The sequence below is a fragment of the Podarcis liolepis genome (genome assembly GCF_965112155.1).
Source record: "Podarcis liolepis genome assembly, chromosome: 3".
NCBI classification, from domain to species: Eukaryota; Metazoa; Chordata; class Lepidosauria; order Squamata; family Lacertidae; genus Podarcis; species Podarcis liolepis.
The window spans coordinates 96,625,798-96,644,524 of NC_139557.1; the positions used below are offsets into that span (position 1 = coordinate 96,625,798).

The window sequence follows — 18,727 nt, forward strand, 5'->3', positions numbered from 1 at the left end:
ATAAAATGCTCATTAATTTCATCATTAGCAAGGGTATGCTAAGAAGTAAGCCAGTTTCTTATGTCACGCCCAATTAGCATCCCATGCTAGTAATCCCATTAGTATTGTTGAATTCACTAATGGAAAAACTAATGGGCATGCTACCAGGGCACATTAATTGGGCATGACACCAGTTCTGGTTTTAATTATTAAACTACGATAATGAAATGTGTGTTTGTAAAATATTAAAATGTTGAAATAGGGTGGAAGACAATAAAAAATAGTGTATGAAACGGAAAGCTTGTTGGCCTGTAAAATGCATTCTCGTGGGACAGAGAACTTCTCTGTGTACCAATATATCAGACTGACGAAAAGCAGTAACTCTGATGAATACTTACTCTTTTTGAAAATAAGCACATATACCTTTTGAAAATGCTTAGGATTTTATCTCTAGTAATCAGTGTACTTGAGAAAAGAAGAGCTAGGAGGAAACAGGTCATTTAACTACTAAGTAACAGCTTTTATGTAGCAACATATTTTGTTTAAAAAATATATTGTCATCGGTGTATCATTTATCTTGTATTTTAGACTAATATTTGGGCATCTTTGTCCAAGACACTCCTACTGTAGTGGCAGACATAAACAAATCTTAGACGCAGGTCTGATTGACATAGCTGTATGATTGTTGATGGCTGCTGAAAATATTCTTGATAATGCATCATGCCCTGAATCTGCTGTTACTATTAATGTGCCATTCTAACTTTGACTACTGTGAAACATGTTGAGCTGCTTGATACTGCCTTTCCACAAAGCTGTACATAATATGAATCTTAATTTGGCTATATCCCCAGATAATATATTTTATTACAGTCTCCTTCATAAAGAACAAACACTAATTAAACAAGAAGTTCCCTATAACACACATTCATTCTAGAATGAATGCATGAGCACTGTCATTGCGTTTTCCTGTTGTTTTTAGTATTGTGCTTACATCTGTTTTGCTTCCTACAAATCTAAAATTTATAGAGTTCATTTACCAGGCCGTTAGTCATTCAGATCACTAAAATCATGACTCTTGTGTAATAGGTTACAATTATGTATGTGTTTGGATACATTTATTTTAATACAAATGGAGAAAATTGTGATTATACAGAAGTTTAGTTTTAAATGCACTTCTTACATACAAATGATACCAGAAAGCTGTCTCCTACAAATGCTATCACATGCCTGTCTTGGGGTGTGCGATTGCTCTTTTAAGGATTGGGCTAATTATTCCAAGACAGCCATCATTTATCCAAATACAGATTCTACATCCACTTTTGACAATATACTCTTCCTGAAGCTGCTAGGCATGGTGCTGCAAAGAGCTTTCCATAAATAATCTGCAGTGTTTGAAAAAGGATGCAATTAGTGTCAAAAAAAAAAAGCTATTGATTTTTCTGTCTTTGGACGCAGAGCTAGGACCCACTAACACCTTCCCCTTCCCCTTTTACATTCCCCTACTCTGAGCTGCAAAAGGAACTTTGGATGAAATAAAGTGAAGTTGAAATGTTGATCTTATTTCTCCTGCAGCTCTAGTGAAAAGTAGGGATACCGTGGTAATCTGACAGTTCGATTTCCAACACAGATATTGTTTCACTGGTACGAGCAATTACCTGGACCTTCCTTATGTTCAATTCTGTCTAGTTTACTTTTTACCAGTGGGAGAAAAATAATCAGCAGGTGGATGTGCAAACTCTTGCGCAAACTCACCAGAGAGAAACAAACAGGAGGCTGAATGCACATCAGAACACATGTTGGAATGAGCATCTAAGTGCACATCTTGCCAGCAAAGCATGTCAGTAGGATGCACATTCCACTATACATACAAATTGCATTCCCACCTACATCTAGTAAACATACATGTTTTGTCCTTTCCACTATAATGTGCATCCGTTTGAATAATTTATTTTTCAGGAGTGAACTGGCGTGTAAAACAGAACTCTGGATGTATCAAAGTTATTTTCAGAAAAAGAAAGATGTCACAATACCTTGGAAATAAGGTGGAAATATTTTATACAGACCTTAAAAGAACTTAAAATCTGCTCCTGGGCATTGGAGAATAGTATGGGAATAAGTGTTGGGGGCTGCAGATGGAAAGGGAGTTATAGTGAATCACATCCTCTTATGTGAATGGAGCAGAAGCTTGGTGCTCAAGCCTTAGTGTCCAAACATGGTTCTTGGAAAATTAAGTGAAAATGGCTCAGACCAGGATTCAAAGAACCATGAAATTAGTTCCATGAGTTCAAGGGAGCTTTTCTTAACCAGTAGTAAAAGTGAAAAGTTCCATCATGTAAGAAGAAAGCTCCCCACGTATGTCCAAGCAGATCTTTAAATTCTAGTATTGATGGGTGTTACCTAACTATGTCATACTCAGAATAGAAGCACTGAAATCAGTGGACATAAATTGGTTGTGACTAACAAGTCCATTGATTTCACTGGGTCTACTCAAAGTATGATTTAGTCAGATGGCACTCATTATGGTTTCATCTTCTGGTTTAGACTGCAAACTAAACCGTGTCCAGGAAGTAGAGGAACTTGATAGAGCACTAGGATCCACCACTGGTTGGGGTGGAAGTTGAAAGTAGGCTAGACAGACTGGTGCACCTGCCTGGCACTGGCTTAGCAACTGAGCCTGAATTGGGCCTGGTGTTGCTGCATGATGGCAGTCAGGCAGCCTTGGGATCCAGTGGATGAAAGGGTACCTCATTCCTCCACATCTCATCCTCACCCAATATCAGAACTTTTTGTGGTCTGCTGTTGGTGGGGATCCTGTCAGTGACATGTTTGCCTACCCACGTGTTCGGCAGGCATAACAAGGAGCTCTGCATTGGTGGAGTCTGGCAGAACTAGGTGCAGGGTCACTTCTGCCCAATTCCTTCTCTACTCCCCAACCAGCAGGAGTTTTGATTGTAGTGCCCCTCTGTAAAGCAAGCATCCAAAAAAGATGAAACCACAGCCAACAATAGTGCCCATGCTAGTCTTGACATACAAATTTGAAACAAATGTAAGAAATGCTTCTTTGTTGAGTTTCATAGATATTAGAGTTTTATTATATGTCACCATACCCATTAGTAGAGCTATAATAATACAAGTACAGTGGTACCTCAGTTCTCAAATGTAATCCGTTCTGGAAGCTCGTTTGGCTTCCAAAATGTTTGCAAACCAAGGCACAGCTTCCCATTGGTTGCAAGAGCTTCTTGCACTCAGTGGAAGCTGCGTCACAGGTTCAGGTTCCAAAAAAAGTTTGAAAACAGAAGCATTTACTTCCGGGTTTTTGGCGTTTGAGAACTGAAACGTATGACAACGGAGGTGTTCAGGAACCAAGGTACCACTGTACTTTCTCTCATTTTTAACTAGGCTTTCCAATTAAAAGGTCTTAAGGTGGCTTACATTTCATTTATAAAACATTTTTTAAAAAATTAAAAAAGACTTGGAACCTAAAACTGTTGACAATGTGGTTGCAGCAATAGATGATGATTAAAACTGGAAATGGAAGGTGTAAATAATTTGTTGTCAAAGATTTGAGAAATGAGAGCATTTTTAATCTGGTGCATAAAGGATAACAGTTTTGGAATCGGGTGAATATGTCTTGCTATAGAATGTAGAGAAGGGAGTTATCATAAGTAAATTAAACACAGGCCATTTAGTGCTTTTAAAAGGTCAAAACCCAACAACTCTTTAACTGTTCCCTGAAGCCAATAGGAAGCCAGAATAGATTCTGGAGCCCTGGTTTATGTAGTCCTGGGGACTCACTCCTGTTAGATTGCTATGTAACATTTCACATCATCTAAGGCTTCTGAGTAATAACCCATAAAGTAAAATGCTGTATTTAATATTACAAAAGGTACTTTTGAATTGCTACCCCTCTTGTGGTGTGCGAAGGATTTTTTTAACATGTTCCAGTATATAAACACTGGGTTTGTGTATATATGTTGGTTTATTTATTTAGTAGATTTATATCCCACTTTTTTACTAGGGTCCTCAAAGTGGCTAATAATATTTATAAAATGCAATAGATATGTCAAGAAACGCAGGCACACAAATGTTCTAGTTTTAGGGTGGGATTCATCTAATGAGTCCCATCAACAGGAGCCCTATACAGAGACTTCTGCTTGTGCAATGGGGTTTCTGCCCTCCTACCATTGCACATGCAAACACACACAGACACACACACACGCAGACACACACACACACACACACACACACACACACAAAACTGGCTCAGGGAGGGGCCAGGAGAACAGCACGAGGTGGAGGAATGTAGGATAGTTCCATCTAGGAAGCTAACATGCTTCTGCTGGTGGAATGATCAGAAGAGGTACAATGTTTAATTCCTCCCTGAGTATATTAGACAAGATATTTGGGTCTGTTTTGTTTTTGTATGTAAGTGTGTGGTTTGCGTTATATTTCAAATGGAACTAAAAATACATGAGTAATGGTATCTAGGTTTCTATCTGAGCTTGGGAGTCTTTGGATTCATGTGCAGTTGCCCCATGTGGTGAGCATTTCTGAAGCAGCTGCCTGGTTGGTGTATTTCTTCCATTGTCTAGTCCTGGACAGGAAGGACTATAAGAGGATAATATTTAAGTGGCATATGAATGTTTCAAATAAGTAAAAATAGCCTTGCTGGTTCAGAGCAAAGGCCCATCTAGTTCAGCATCTGGTTCTCATGGTGGCCAACCAGATATCATACTCATAGAGTTGGAAAGGGACCATGAGGATCAACTAGTCCAATCCCCTGCAATGCTGGAATATATAGGTGTCCCTTATGGAGATCAAACCTGCAACCTTGGCATTATCAGCAGTATGCTCTAACCAACTGAGCTATCCATTTGTTGTCTAATATCCACGGGAAGCAGGACATGAGTACAATAACATTCTCCCCACTTGTGTTTGCCAGCAATTGGCATTAAGAGGCATACTGCCTCTAGTAGTAGAGGTGGAACATAGCCACCATGGCTGGTAGCAATCTGTAGCCCTAGAAGACAACTGCACATGTCCGACCCCTGACACTCATCCTCACCACTGGGATTTCTGGTACAAGGATAAACCCAGTAATAGCCAGACGGTGGGAGTATGGCCACTCCACTATGAATGATAGGACTTACTTTCTATCCTGGTCGCTGCTGGTTAATTTTTGTTTGGAACCGACTTCCGGAGGCGGCGCGAAACTGTAATGGCGGTCCTCTTCGTTCTCTGAAGAGGGGCTCCGCGGAAAAGGGTCGTTCGCTGCGGCATAGCGACGACCCATTAAGATAAACCACGGGTAGAGTGAGCCCGTGGCCGTGGGACTCGGCGGGCACCAGAAGCTGCCCTGAAAACACAGAAGGGACCCCGTAAGGAGACCCGGAGTGAAGGAGGGGTAGCGGTGCTGTGAGTTCATCGCTCTTTCCGCGGAAGTGAAGCCGCGCGGCTGTTGCAGATGAGCGCTGACCTTTCTTCCTAAAATCAACACTAAACTGCAAGCAACATACCCGTGAGTAAAGGGATTTAAATTTGGTAAAGAATTTGTTGGATTTGGCTGAAATCGGGAGATGAGAAAAGGGAAGTCCGTCTCCCGACATTGCTGACGAGATCAAAGCAAAGCCTTAAGAAGCGGAAGCGCTTGAAACGGGACTTTGGGAAGTTTTAACTTTCTTGCGCTACTAGATCTATTCTTTATTTTACGGAAGGAAGGAATGGATATTGACTAAATTAAGCTGTAAATGTGGACTTTCCTCCTTTTTCCTGCCTCTTTTGGTTTGTACTTCTAAAGAGTCAGACGTCGGACTGCCGGGGAGAGAGGTTGCAATAACTGCAGAAACAGTTGCAAAAAACTTTTTTGGAGTGCAACTGATACATTTGAGCAGAAAAGACTGTATGAGACTTTGTTGCAAGCACCGTTGATGGAACTTTGCTGAACTTTAAGAGGTGCTTTGGGGAATTTTTTTGGCCGGTGAAGGGACTGTTGGATTATTGGATTTATTGAGCAGAAACAACTTGGAATTTTAATGGCGGAATACTTCCTTCTTTGTCTTTGAAACTTGGTGGCACTCCCCCTACAGGGCTTTCGGATTATAAAATCCTGGGAACTGATCTTTGTTTTGGCTTTCATTCTACTGATTGTTTATAACTGGTTCTGTCTTTCCCATGGAACAATAGACAATTTGACCTTGAACACCGACAGATGTGTAATGAGTGGTGCAGGGAGAACAAGAGCATCTAAAGCTAAGGAAACTAAAGAGGCCAAGGAAAAAGAAAAGGAAAAGGAAAGAAAACCAGGACAATTTGTACAAACAACACTGACCCAAGGACGCCGATCGTCGGTTCCAGCTGTACTGGTGACACAGAGGGAGCAAGCTGAAATAACAGAGAAGCCCACTGAGGAAGATATGGCAGCAGGTGGGTCAGACACACTATTAAAACAAATATTGGAGCAGTTATCAAGCTTAAACCAGAAGGTGGATGACCAGTCTCTGAAAATAGACAAAGCGACTTCTTCGATACAAAAATTGACTGATCAAGTTTCCCAGCATACGCAAGCAATAGAGAACCTGCAAGGAGCAACAGCGGAAAACCGTGAACTAGCTGGAGAAGCAATACAAAAAGTGGGAGCCTTACAAAAAGAAGTTGAAGAAATAAAAGGAGAAGTCAAGCCTCTGCACAAACAGGTGGGTGAACAACAAACCTACCTGTCAATGGTGGAATTGAAAAATCGTGAGAACAACATCAAATTGAGAGGCATTCCAGAACTTGAGCAAGGAGACTTGATTGGATATCTGACACAAGAATTTTCAAAGTTCTGGGGCATAACAGAAGATACAGACTTTAAAATTGTCTCGGCATACAGATTGGGAAGATTGGTAAGGAAAGACAGATCCAGGGACTGTTTGATAATTCTAAGATCAAGGGAAGAGAGAGACAAGATCCTAGGCCTTCATTTCAAAAAAGCAATTCAAATACAAGACAAAAGGGTGGAAATTTATAGAGATATCCCAAGACAGCTGTTGGACCTTAGAGCCACCTATACAGAACTAGCAAAATTACTGAGACACAACGCAATTCCCTACAGGTGGGAGTTCCCACAAGGATTATCCTTTACATACAAAGAAAGGAAGGTTAAAATTAGAACACCTGAAGACAACCAAAAGTTCCTTCACGACCACGGTGAAGATCTCCAAAAAGGAGCAGATTGGCTTCCACCTTTACCAACATCAATTCTGCCTGGAAGCGGGCCAACGCCTGCCCCCTCGGGATCGGAGCAAAAGGAAGACACCTCATCTTAAGAACATCTCAACTAGAACAGGATGTCCCTGCAGCTACTTAGTTGGAATATAAATGGCGGGAATTCTCCGGAAAAAAGAAGGAGGATATTTCATATCCTAAAAAAAGAACAATTGGACTTAATATGTCTTCAAGAAACACATGTGACCAGGCTCCACAGGAAAGTATTAATCAATAAAAGATTAGGCCAAGAATTTATCTCATCAGACAAAGTGAAAAAGAGAGGCGTTGTAATATATGCAAAGGAGAATCTGACACCAAAATTCTTATTTAAAGATGACCATGGAAGAATTCTCGCAATTGAAATTCAAACACAAGGGGAGAAGATTCTGATACTAGGAATTTATGCACCAAATGATGGAAAATCAGAATTTTATAAGAAGCTGCATGAGACACTGCTCGACTACCTGGACTATTCTAATATTATCGTGATGGGAGACATGAATGGGGTGGTCTCAACAAATATGGATAAATCCCAAAATCAAAATTTAACAACAGACGGCAGACTCCCCAAAACGTTTTTTGAAATGACAGACAATATGGACTTGATTGACATCTGGAGGACAAGGACCCCCTTGGGTAAAGAAGGAACCTTCTTTTCTGAGGCCCATTTGTCATGGACACGAATCGACCAAATTTGGATATCTAGAGGGCTGGCACCTAAAACAAGAAAGGTGGAAATCTGCCCAAAAACCTGCTCCGACCATAATGCCTTAAAAATGGAATTGAGACTTATCCCAACCGGATCCTTTAGATGGAGGATGAATGACACCTTGCTAAGAGATCAAGAGATCGTTAAGAAGGCCCAAAAAACTTTAAAGGACTATTTTGAAATAAATTTGAACACTACGGTCGAGAAGAGAACAGTCTGGGACGCAAGTAAAGCTGTAATGAGAGGGTTTCTGATACAACAGAACACAATAAAAAGAAAATTTTGGAATGGAAAAAAGGAAAAAATTTTAGAGAAAATAAGTGAAGGAGAGAAAAAGCTGAGGACCAAACCAAAATCAAAAGAGGTATTAAGAGAAATCAAATTCCACCAAGCACAATATTCGAAACTGATTAATCAAGAAATTGAATGGAAAATTAAACAAATGAAACAGAGATCGTTTGAATCATCAAATAAATGTGGAAAATTGTTAGCTTGGCAGTTGAAAAAAAGACAAAAGTTAAATACAGTTACAAATTTAGAGATTCAAGGAAAAATAGTGCAGAAACCAGAAGAAATAAGGAAGTGCTTCCACAGATACTTTAAAGATCTTTATGCACAGGGGCCTCAGCAAGAATTGGAAATAGACCAATTTTTGAGAACAAATGGTCTAACTAAAATAAGCCAAGACCAAAGAGTAATTCTCAACAGTAAAATAACCCAACAGGAAATTGAAGGTGCCATTCGAAATATGCAACTCGGCAAATCTCCAGGCCCGGACGGGCTCACCTCCAAATATTATAAGACTTTGAAGGACTTTTTGATACAACCATTATTGGAGGTTTGCAACCAGATTATGGAGGGGAAGAGGGCACCGGAAACGTGGAAAGAAGCATTCATCACATTGATTCCAAAGTCGGAGATGGAAAAGACCCAGCTTAAGAACTATCGTCCCATCTCACTCCTGAATGTGGATTACAAAATATTTGCAGACATTTTAGCAAATAGATTTAAAAAAGTATTAAATGAAGTAATTCATAAGGACCAAGCAGGTTTTCTCCCTGGTAGACATATGTCGGACAATACCAGGAACATTATTGACATATTGGAGCTTTTGAGAATTAGGAACACAAGGGCCGCTTTAATTTTTATTGATGCGGAGAAAGCATTTGACAACATTTCTTGGAGGTTTATGAAGAAAAACCTGAAAGGGATGGGAGTGGGAAGGGGGTTTGAAAATGGAGTAGAAGCAATCTACTCAGAACAAAAAGCCAAACTGATAGTGAATAATGTGGTGTCGGAGGAACTCAAAATTGAAAAAGGGACACGACAGGGGTGCCCCCTATCTCCTCTGTTATTTATTTCTGTCCTGGAGGTATTGCTGAATATGATCAGAGAGGACCGGTTGGTGCAGGGTATAGTGGTCGGAGCGAAACAATACAAATTGAAAGCTTTCGCAGATGATCTAGTCTTGACATTACAGGAGCCAGAAACTAGTACAAAAAAAGTTCTTGAACTTATCTCGGAGTTTGGTCGGGTGGCGGGATTTAAGCTTAATAAACAAAAAACCAAGGTCTTGGTTAAAAATCTGACACCTACAGAGACAGAGGGGTACCAGAAAGAAACAGAGTTAAGTGTGGTGAAAAAAGTGAAGTACCTGGGGGTACTTTTGTCCACCAAAAATTTAAATTTATTTAAAGATAATTATGAAAAATGTTGGTTGGAAATCAAAAAGGATTTGGATATATGGGCAAGATTGAAACTTACCTTGTCAGGCCGAATCGCAGCTATAAAGATGTGTGTTTTGCCAAAAATGTTATTTTTATTTCAAACCCTACAGGTCGTGGACAGAATGGAATGTTTTGGAAAGTGGCAGAAGGATATATCTAAGTTTGTCTGGCAGGGCAAAAAGCCCCGAATAAAATTTAAAATACTAACTGACTCAAAAGAAAGAGGGGGGTTTGCCCTGCCGGATTTAAGGTTGTACTATGAAGCTGCAGCCTTCTGCTGGTTGAAGGATTGGTTCTTGTTGGAAAACACTGATGTCCTAGACCTGGAAGGGTTTGACAATGTTTATGGTTGGCATGCATACTTGTGGTATGACAAGGCAAAGGTTCATAAATTGTTCAAAAACCATATTGTCAGAAAATCAATATTTGCTGTATGGATGAAGTACAAGGATTTACTAGAAAGTAAAACCCCGAGGTGGTTATCACCAGTGGAAGCCAAAGTTTCCAAAAAAAGGCCCAATATGGAGGCCTACTGGCCAAAATATTGGGAATTAATTGAAAGAGTTGGAGACAACTGGAAGCTCCAAAGCCAAGACAAATTAAAAAATAAGGTGCGAGACTGGCTACATTATGCTCAAATGCAAGAGGTTTTCAAAATGGATAAAAAAGTTGGTTTCCAGGTGGAGAAATCGAAACTAGAGACGGAGTTATTAGAACCCAAAACTAAGGTACTTTCGAGAATGTATAACTTGCTGCTTAAATGGAATACACAGGATGAGACAGTTAAATCGGCTATGATAAAATGGGCACAGGATGTAGGACATAACATTATGTCTGAGGACTGGGAAAGGTTATGGAACACCGGTATGAAATTCACGGCATGTAGTGCCTTGAAAGAGAACATTATGAAAATGGTATACCGGTGGTACATGACCCCAGTCAAGTTGGCTAAAATATACCACCTGTCTGATAATAAGTGTTGGAAATGTAAGGAGGAAGAAGGGACATTCTTTCACCTCTGGTGGACCTGCCCGAAAGTAAAGGCCTTCTGGGAAATGATATACAATGAGTTGAAAAAGGTATTTAAATATACCTTTCTTAAGAAACCAGAGGCCTTTCTGCTGGGCATGGTGGACCGGAAGGTGCCAAAGAAGGATAGAACTCTGTTTATGTATGCGACAACAGCAGCAAGGATCCTTATCGCAAAGTACTGGAAGACACCAGATTTACCCACACTGGAGGACTGGCAGACACAGTTGTTGGACTACATGGAGTTGGCAGAAATGACTGGCAGAATTCGAGATCTGACCGAAGAAACAATAGAGGAGGACTGGAAAAAATTCAAGGATTATTTGCAAAAATATTATAAGTTGTTTGAATGTTAAGATTGTGCATGATTAGGAAACGTCACGCTTCCGCAACCTATTTAAGCAAGGGATAAAATAAGCCTAGATAAAAAAGAAAAGGAAACAAATTTGAAACAATATATTATGTTTATTGTGAAGGTACCAAAAGTAAACTACAAACTTTCGAAATTGGTAACATAATAAAGTCAAAGATACAATAAGTTATGAAACAAGGTAACAAATTGCTGATCAGGTTAGAACAATGAATGCAATGTTGGGAAGATGTGGGGAGGTCCAAAAGAAAGTAAATTTATGAAACATGATGTGTAACATATTTTTTTTCTTTTTTCATTTTTCTTTATATATAAAAAAAATGTTTCTTGCATGTTACTATGTAAACTAATTTGTGAACCTATGAAAAGGAACGCAATAAAAAATTTTATAAAAAAAAAAAAAATTTTTGTTTGGAACCATTTTCAGTCAGCTCAGTGAGAACTGTCCCTTGCATTGCACTAACATTATTGGATGAAGATGTAATGAGGTTGTGTGTAATGATAATTTACCGCTGAATTGTGTGCAAAGTTGAAAAGTTTAATTGTGAATGGTTCTACCATTTCAGCATGGGGGACAGAATCCTTTAAATACTGTAGGATATTCTAATTTCACTTTGAAACAAAGTTGCCTCTGTATCTCAAGGCTGATATAATAATGACTTGCAGACCTATCTTGGCACATTTTTATTAATTGTTTAAATATCTTTTAAAAGGGATCTGCTGTTGCACTAACTCCTGATAATGATGGTGGAAGACAATATAATGATAACAGTTGGCACCATATAACTGCTGTAAGGAATCAGGCTATGGGAACAATCACTGTGGATGGGCAGTTCACAGGTAATTCTCTCAACTCATAGCATTATTATTAATTTTCTCAAGTGATTGTCACATTATTATTTTTTCTAAAGGTTTCTTTCATTTTCACTTTTCTTTGTTTAATATCTGGACACTTTATCATTGGAAGGATGCAGTAATAAAATACAAGATGATGCTTCTGAAAATTACACACAGGTTTATCTTTAACTTGGTAATTTTCAGTTTAGACCTCTGGGCCTCTCTCAGCCCTTTCCAAATGAACAACTTGGTACTTTTGTGCTGGTAATTCACTCTAACAGAGGGGTGGCCAAATGCTTCGTGCTTGTGGCCAAACTTGCAAACTAGAGAAACTTGTGAGCACCCCTCCAACACACATCATAAGCAATATCACACCAGAGCCTGTTCTACTGGTTGTAATAGAATGGGTTTTTTCATGCCTAATTTCAGCAAATAGAGGGATGTGGGAGAGAACCATGAGGGCCACAGGGAATGTTGCAGGGATATGCATGCCCATGGACACTATCCTGGTGACTCCAGAAGATAGCCATTGATTCATTGGGCTTAATAAAATAAATTAAACCCAGTGTTCTAGAGCTCAGATGTCTAAGCTTCTCTGACCAGGTTACTCAGGTACCGATCATCAGGGAAATGATAGCCCTGATTATCTGTTTGGATGTGTTTTGCGTCTTCTCCTTGTAGTTCAGAGTGGCATGACAGCTAAGCCAAAGTTTAGCTTAATATCTCATCTGAAGCTGGGATCATGGTGCAGCTCTTTCCTCCTTAACCACATCCTGTAACCAAGATCAAACTTGGGCTTCAGATCTTAGTTAAGGAGGAAATAGTTTCATCACAATCTCATGTTCAGATTGTTACGATATGGATGCAATGCAGCTGCCAACTGCTAGCTTGAAAACAAAACATGATGGGAATGTTGGGACTGTCCGTGGGAAACAGAGGGACAGTCAATTCACAGTGCGAAGCACCGGAATTAGCTCCGAGTGTAATATGAGCTCTTCCTTTTGTTCCTGTACAGGAAGTACAGGAAGTGTTTGTCTCTCGACTGCTGGAGCATGAAGAGAGCAGTCATGTTTTTTGTAACGCTGCAAAGACAGAAATAAAGGCATGTAAATACGTTTCTGTCTATCTCTTTCCCCTGCCGGGGGGGAAGAAAGAGGGGGTGTGTGTTCTTCTCATGCTGAGAAGAATCGCCTATCGCGACCTTGCCTGGATCTTGCTGGGGAATGCAGACAGGGAGGTCAACAGGAGATCAAGCCGGGTGCCTGGAGAGTTGCCAGTTACTACTGATATAGGCTTGAATTCCGACACAGATGACATGTTTAGCCAAATCTTGGTGTAGTGTAGCTCTGATTCATTCCTCCTGCCCTGGATCCCTCACCTTCTCCTGGTCCCCTTTGGTCATGGCATTGATACAAGTGGGCTTGCTGGTGGAACATGTAGATACTCCCTGTTGTTCTGACACACCATTTTCTGATACCAAGTTGCCTAATTTCATCCTGTTTGCTATTACGGCTGTGCATCTATAAATGAGATAAATTACATTGTCAGGCGTAAGAGATAGGGCCTTTTCAGTTTTGTCCCCACTGTTGTGGATCTGAATTATGTATATATGGTTTCTAAAGTGCAGGCCTTCAAATGTGCTTTGACAACTCATCTATTTAAATCTGCCTTTCTTCAACCGGGTTTGCTGCTGATTCTTGAGACTCAAAAGCTCCTTGCAGTGCTGTTTTTTAATGGTCTTTGATGCTTCAAATGCATCTTTGTGTAGTTCATCTAATCTCAGCACACCACGTTGTTAGGACTTTGTCTTGAAATGTGGCCGATAAATACTTTAAATAAATAAAGATTGTTCTCTGCTTTTTCCATGGTGGTGAATTTTGACCTGATATCGTCTAGTTCTCAGTAGAATAAAATTTCTTTGGCTGTTTTTAGGTTCCTCATCAGCTGTCAGTGGTAGTACCATTATTGGAGAAAACACAGGAGTTTTTGTTGGAGGACTTCCACAGGGTTTTACAATCCTAAGAAAAGATACAGGTAAGAAGGTGTTGCATGGCTTGCATGGCAATACATTCACTTCCCAGCCTACCCTTGAGTATTCCCAGAGCCATTCCAAGTGAGATGAGTTGGAGAACTGATTGGACCTCTTTTGATGTTATACATTAATTGTTTTTATTTCTTATTTCCAACAAATTCATTATATTTTGTGCATTTCAGCTTTTTAACATATTTTTTTGTCAGGCGCCTCTAAAATAGTTACAAGAGGATTTGTGGGGTGTCTCCGAGAGGTGTCCTTGAAAAAGGTGCATCACCCACATGAAGTTTGGGAGCCTTTAGAATGGAAGGAAGCAGTGGAGCAAAGAAATGTTTATCACAGCTGGGAAGGGTGTCCAGGCATGCTTGCAAATGGAGCACATTTTCTTGGGAAAGGTATAACCCCATATTAAAATTGTTTGAAATACTACCTGTGCTTTTTGTTGTTGTTGTGTTGTTCTGAATTTTGTGAAGTGAAAAAAATACAAAATACTTTATTTGATCTTAATTAGAATTTGGTGCTTTTCAAATTTAAAATACAGTACATTTATATTCTTAAACAATCAAATAGAAGCAGCACAATATAGCAAAATTCGGAGAAAACCTAGCCAGCTTTATCCCTTAAAATGGTTTTTCTGAAGAGCAATGGCTTGCAGATCTTCTGAAAAGTCAGTAGGGCTGAGCTTCTAATAGCAGGTCCCATAACATCAGAATCAAAACTGAAAGGGCCTCATTTTACTTCTTAATTACTCTTAAGTCTACTGAATATGTTATGCGCAAAGACACGGAAGCTGCTGTAATTGCACTTTCCCCCAGACCTGTCATAGTATATGGAGGGTGGATGGGACTGATGGGACATGGCCCCACCCTAGAGATGCTGGTGTGGGACCATGTGATCAGTCTCACTCACCCGTCAGACATCATGGAGTCCATACTATTGGGTTATATTCATCTTGATCACAAAACCAGACCCTTGCAAGGGCATTGTGTTTTACCAGACAAGATGGCCCTTGGCCATCTCTGGCATATGACATTTGATATCCTACACAGGGCTTTGTTCTCCAACCATTGCTGCTTGCATTTTCTAGTTATTTTAATGTTATTGTTAGTGAAATTGAGTTTAATGAGAAAGTCATCACAGGCCAATGACCTGTTTAAGATACAGTGGCTTTGATGCACACACACACAGTGTTGTACAAAGGCAAATCTGCCTGTCTGAAATTTCTCTCTCATTTCAGTATGTAGTTCCAAATGCAGTTGAAATGAAGGGGGAAGCCTACATGAGTGTGGCTAACTTACTGCTAAGTTATGACTTCAGTATTCATTTCATTCATCTCAAAAACAAGCCCTCTATTTATTGGGCTAATATTATACACAATTCCTTGAACTGAATTTGACTGAATTTCATTCTCACTTATATAATTATAGAAACTGCAGTATAACATTCTTTGCATGGTTTTCTTTTCTTTCCTTCTCTTTCTTAAGGTTTCCTAGAACTTCACTCAAATGTTTTACATGCTGGTCCAGACATGGAGATCTCCTTTATTTTTAAAACGGATCAGCTGAATGGATTACTTCTGTTCATTTACAACAAAGAAGGGCCAGATTACATTGCTGTAGGTGTTGATATTTTTGTTTTCAAATAGGTTATTTAAGAATTTTTAGGCATAGATGCTGGATCTCCTTTGTGTGGCAGGATAAACTGCATGATATGAAGAAATTTACATGAGAGAATATATCAATTGCTACTTGATTTCATTCTTCCCATCTGTCAATTGAAGTAACTCATTACCTTTGTCCTAATCTGGAGGACAGTGGACTAATCATAGCAGTAGTTATATGAATAGGAGTGTGCATCCATAAAGACTGTTCATTAGGTCCTCAATTTTGTTTCTTAGGTATAGTGATATTCCCATAACCTCTGTGACCTAATCTACTTTCCTGTATAGTTTTATAGCTAGAAAGAATAGTATCTTATTGATTTTTGTCTTGTGCCATTTCACTAATGTATTTCATTGCCAGGCCATCTGGTTTCTCTACCTTTATACAATCATGGGATCACAGATTATTGGAAGTTGAAGTTGTTTGAAAAGGCCATCCATTAATAGGCCATCCATTAGTATTTAACATTTCTTGACCACTAATATCATGCTTAGTGTTATAAAGAACTCAGAAGTAACATGGTCCCTGCCCAGAGGGTTGCAGTACAAGTCCTAAGCACATTGGCCCTGCAAAGGACTTGTGGTCCTTTTTGCTGCACTCAAACAACTGCTAGTATAAATGAACACCCTATGGCTTATCTCTCCATAGGTTAGATAGCACCCGGCTTTTGTCTGGGACACCCTTTCCCATCTTTCCCCCTAACAGGTGCACCACAAAGTAGGTAAGTGCTGATAGTATCCATCAGTTTTAGTGCATGCACAGTACATGAACGATAGTCAGCTATATTCTTATGCTATTGCATTAGTGTTAGAGCAACAGGATTTCTTCCTCCCCAGATCTGTCCTGGAAGTTTGAGGGAGCCCCCAGAACAGATTTAGGTGGAGCGGAGGAAAAGAAGAGGGGAGGAACATTGTATTGCACAAAGAGTAAGCCTTGTGATGACATAAAGTTCTCGGTAGTGCTATGTTGAGCAAAACCCCACATGGATATCCTAAGTAATGATGAGCAGGTCCCTCTCGCTCCAAAGCTTTATTGTTTTCCCTGAGTTCATTCTTCCTCAAAGTCCACTTTTCCAGAATTTATGACTAACTACAGCTCCCTTCAGGGATTGTTGAAAATAATCAAATAATTTGAAAAGCCCATCAACACCTGAATGCAAAGTGAAACATTTGCAAGCAAATTTCAGTCCAGCGGTATTGGCTTTCCAAATTTATTTCAGTGTTATTCAGCAGGGATATCAACCTGGTTTTTCCACAAATCAAAGCCACTCCATCACATAGTTCACCTGTCTTTTAGTAACTCCCCAACTCTCTTCCAAAGACATTAAGATACTTAAACCAGTTACTTGACTGTAAAATAAAAAAGCAACATAGCTTATAGAAAAAAGCCCCCCTCCTTTTTTTTTTACTGCAAGGAATTAGTTTAGATTTCACTATTTGAATACATGTCAGGCCATCATTGCTACTGGCCATAGATAGTTAAATAGCTAAAGCCATGGACAACTAAATGTTTTTTCTTTGCATTTCCCCCCTGACATTGGTGAGCACCTTCCATTTCTCTGTTGCTGAGCTGCACTTTACAGTTAACTCCTTATCACTACTGCATTAATATAGTAGTGGAGGCAAAAAGTATCTATGCATATTTGAGCTGACAAATAATATTACTGTACTGTGTGCCCTATGTTTTCCTGAACTGGAAAAATTTCAGGGGCAGTACTCCATATGTTTGATTTGGCTTTAAGTACACAAAACAAAACATTTATGTAGGCAAAGAGTCACATTAACAAGCCATACTATCCCACACAATATCCCAGGGGAAAGAGGTCTCCCACACTCTCAAGGTGTTTTTAACCATTCTTGGCATTCTTTCTCTTCCAAAATGGGAAACTTTATTTTTTTTCCACATACACAGGTGCATCTTAAACCTGTCCCCTCCATTTAGTTGCAGGTAGGAAAGAGATAGGCTACATTATTTTGTCCAAATTCTTATGAAACAGCAGCAGCAGCAGCAGCAATAACAACAACAACAACAACAACAGTATCTATACCCCATACATCTGACTGGGTTGCCCCAGCCACTCTGGACAGCTTCCAACAAATTAAGTCTTCAGACACAATAAAACATCAAACATTAAAAACTTCCATATTCAGGGCTGCCTTTATATGTCATCTAAAAGTCAGATAGTTCTTTATTTCCTTGACATCTGATGGGAGGGCATTCCACAGGGTGGGCACCACTGCTGAGAAGGCCCTTTGCCTGGTTCCCTGTAACCTCACATTGCAATGAGGGAACTGCCAGAATTCGCTTGGAGCTGGATCTTAATATCTTGGCTGAACGATGGGGATGGAGATGCTCTTTCAAGTTCCCTCTCACCAAATTCACTGATGAACCATCAACTGGCCATTCTGAACAGCTAGCCAGTAATCTACTTCTTACCAAGCGATTTGTAGCTACTGTCAGAATACTTGCAATGTGTAGCACTTAAAGTATTTGGCCTACAGTGGGCGATATGGCAACCTTTCAGAAACGAGCTTCCTTCATAAAATGCACCCCAAGGACACCCTTCTTTTTCAGAGTGTCTTCTTTTTAAACTTTCTATCTCACAGACCCTTTGCAGTGTAGACGCTGATGGCAGTAACTGGCGAGATATGCGGGATAACAGCACACAGTACATTTTCTCTTCAGGAGGTCGCCTCACAGTGCCATTTGTTGTGAATTATTATATTATTTTATTATGTGCAGCCAGTTTCTTCCCTTAACGGATCATAACAGATGGGATTATATGGTCTTTCATGAGAACTAGCACTAAAGTCTCATTGGAAAGGAGTGTGTGACAGCTCAATGACTGCTTTTGTGTAGCTCCTGTCTTTGAATTCAGAAGATGAAAGGACAAGGAGGGGGTGGAAACCAGGGACAGGACTGAGCTGGCAACTGGAAACACATGTTTGATCAGCTGGGGTCATTTTTTTTAAAAAAACTAAATATATATTCTATCTGCCTATCTGGTAATATTGATACATGATACAAGATGATGATATTTATTAAACAAGTGTATCTTTAAGAAAAGAAAATGCACATCTTAAGTTGCCCTCTTTATTTCACATAATAAGATTTTGGCATGGATGCTGAAATGTC

General features: G+C 39.7%; 1 protein-coding gene across 5 annotated transcripts in view; it reads left to right on the forward strand.

The window, feature by feature from the left end:
* The window catches only part of USH2A (usherin), a 430,807-nt gene that overhangs the window by 133,273 nt on the left and 278,807 nt on the right, over positions 1 to 18,727 (forward strand). For all 5 annotated transcript variants that reach the window (XM_083493951.1, XM_083493952.1, XM_083493953.1 and 2 more), the window contains 4 exons: positions 11,776 to 11,902; positions 13,832 to 13,933; positions 14,138 to 14,326; positions 15,416 to 15,546. In XM_083493951.1, coding sequence (XP_083350077.1) covers positions 11,776 to 11,902; positions 13,832 to 13,933; positions 14,138 to 14,326; positions 15,416 to 15,546 — 549 coding nt within the window. The remainder of the gene's footprint in view (positions 1 to 11,775; positions 11,903 to 13,831; positions 13,934 to 14,137; positions 14,327 to 15,415; positions 15,547 to 18,727) is intronic.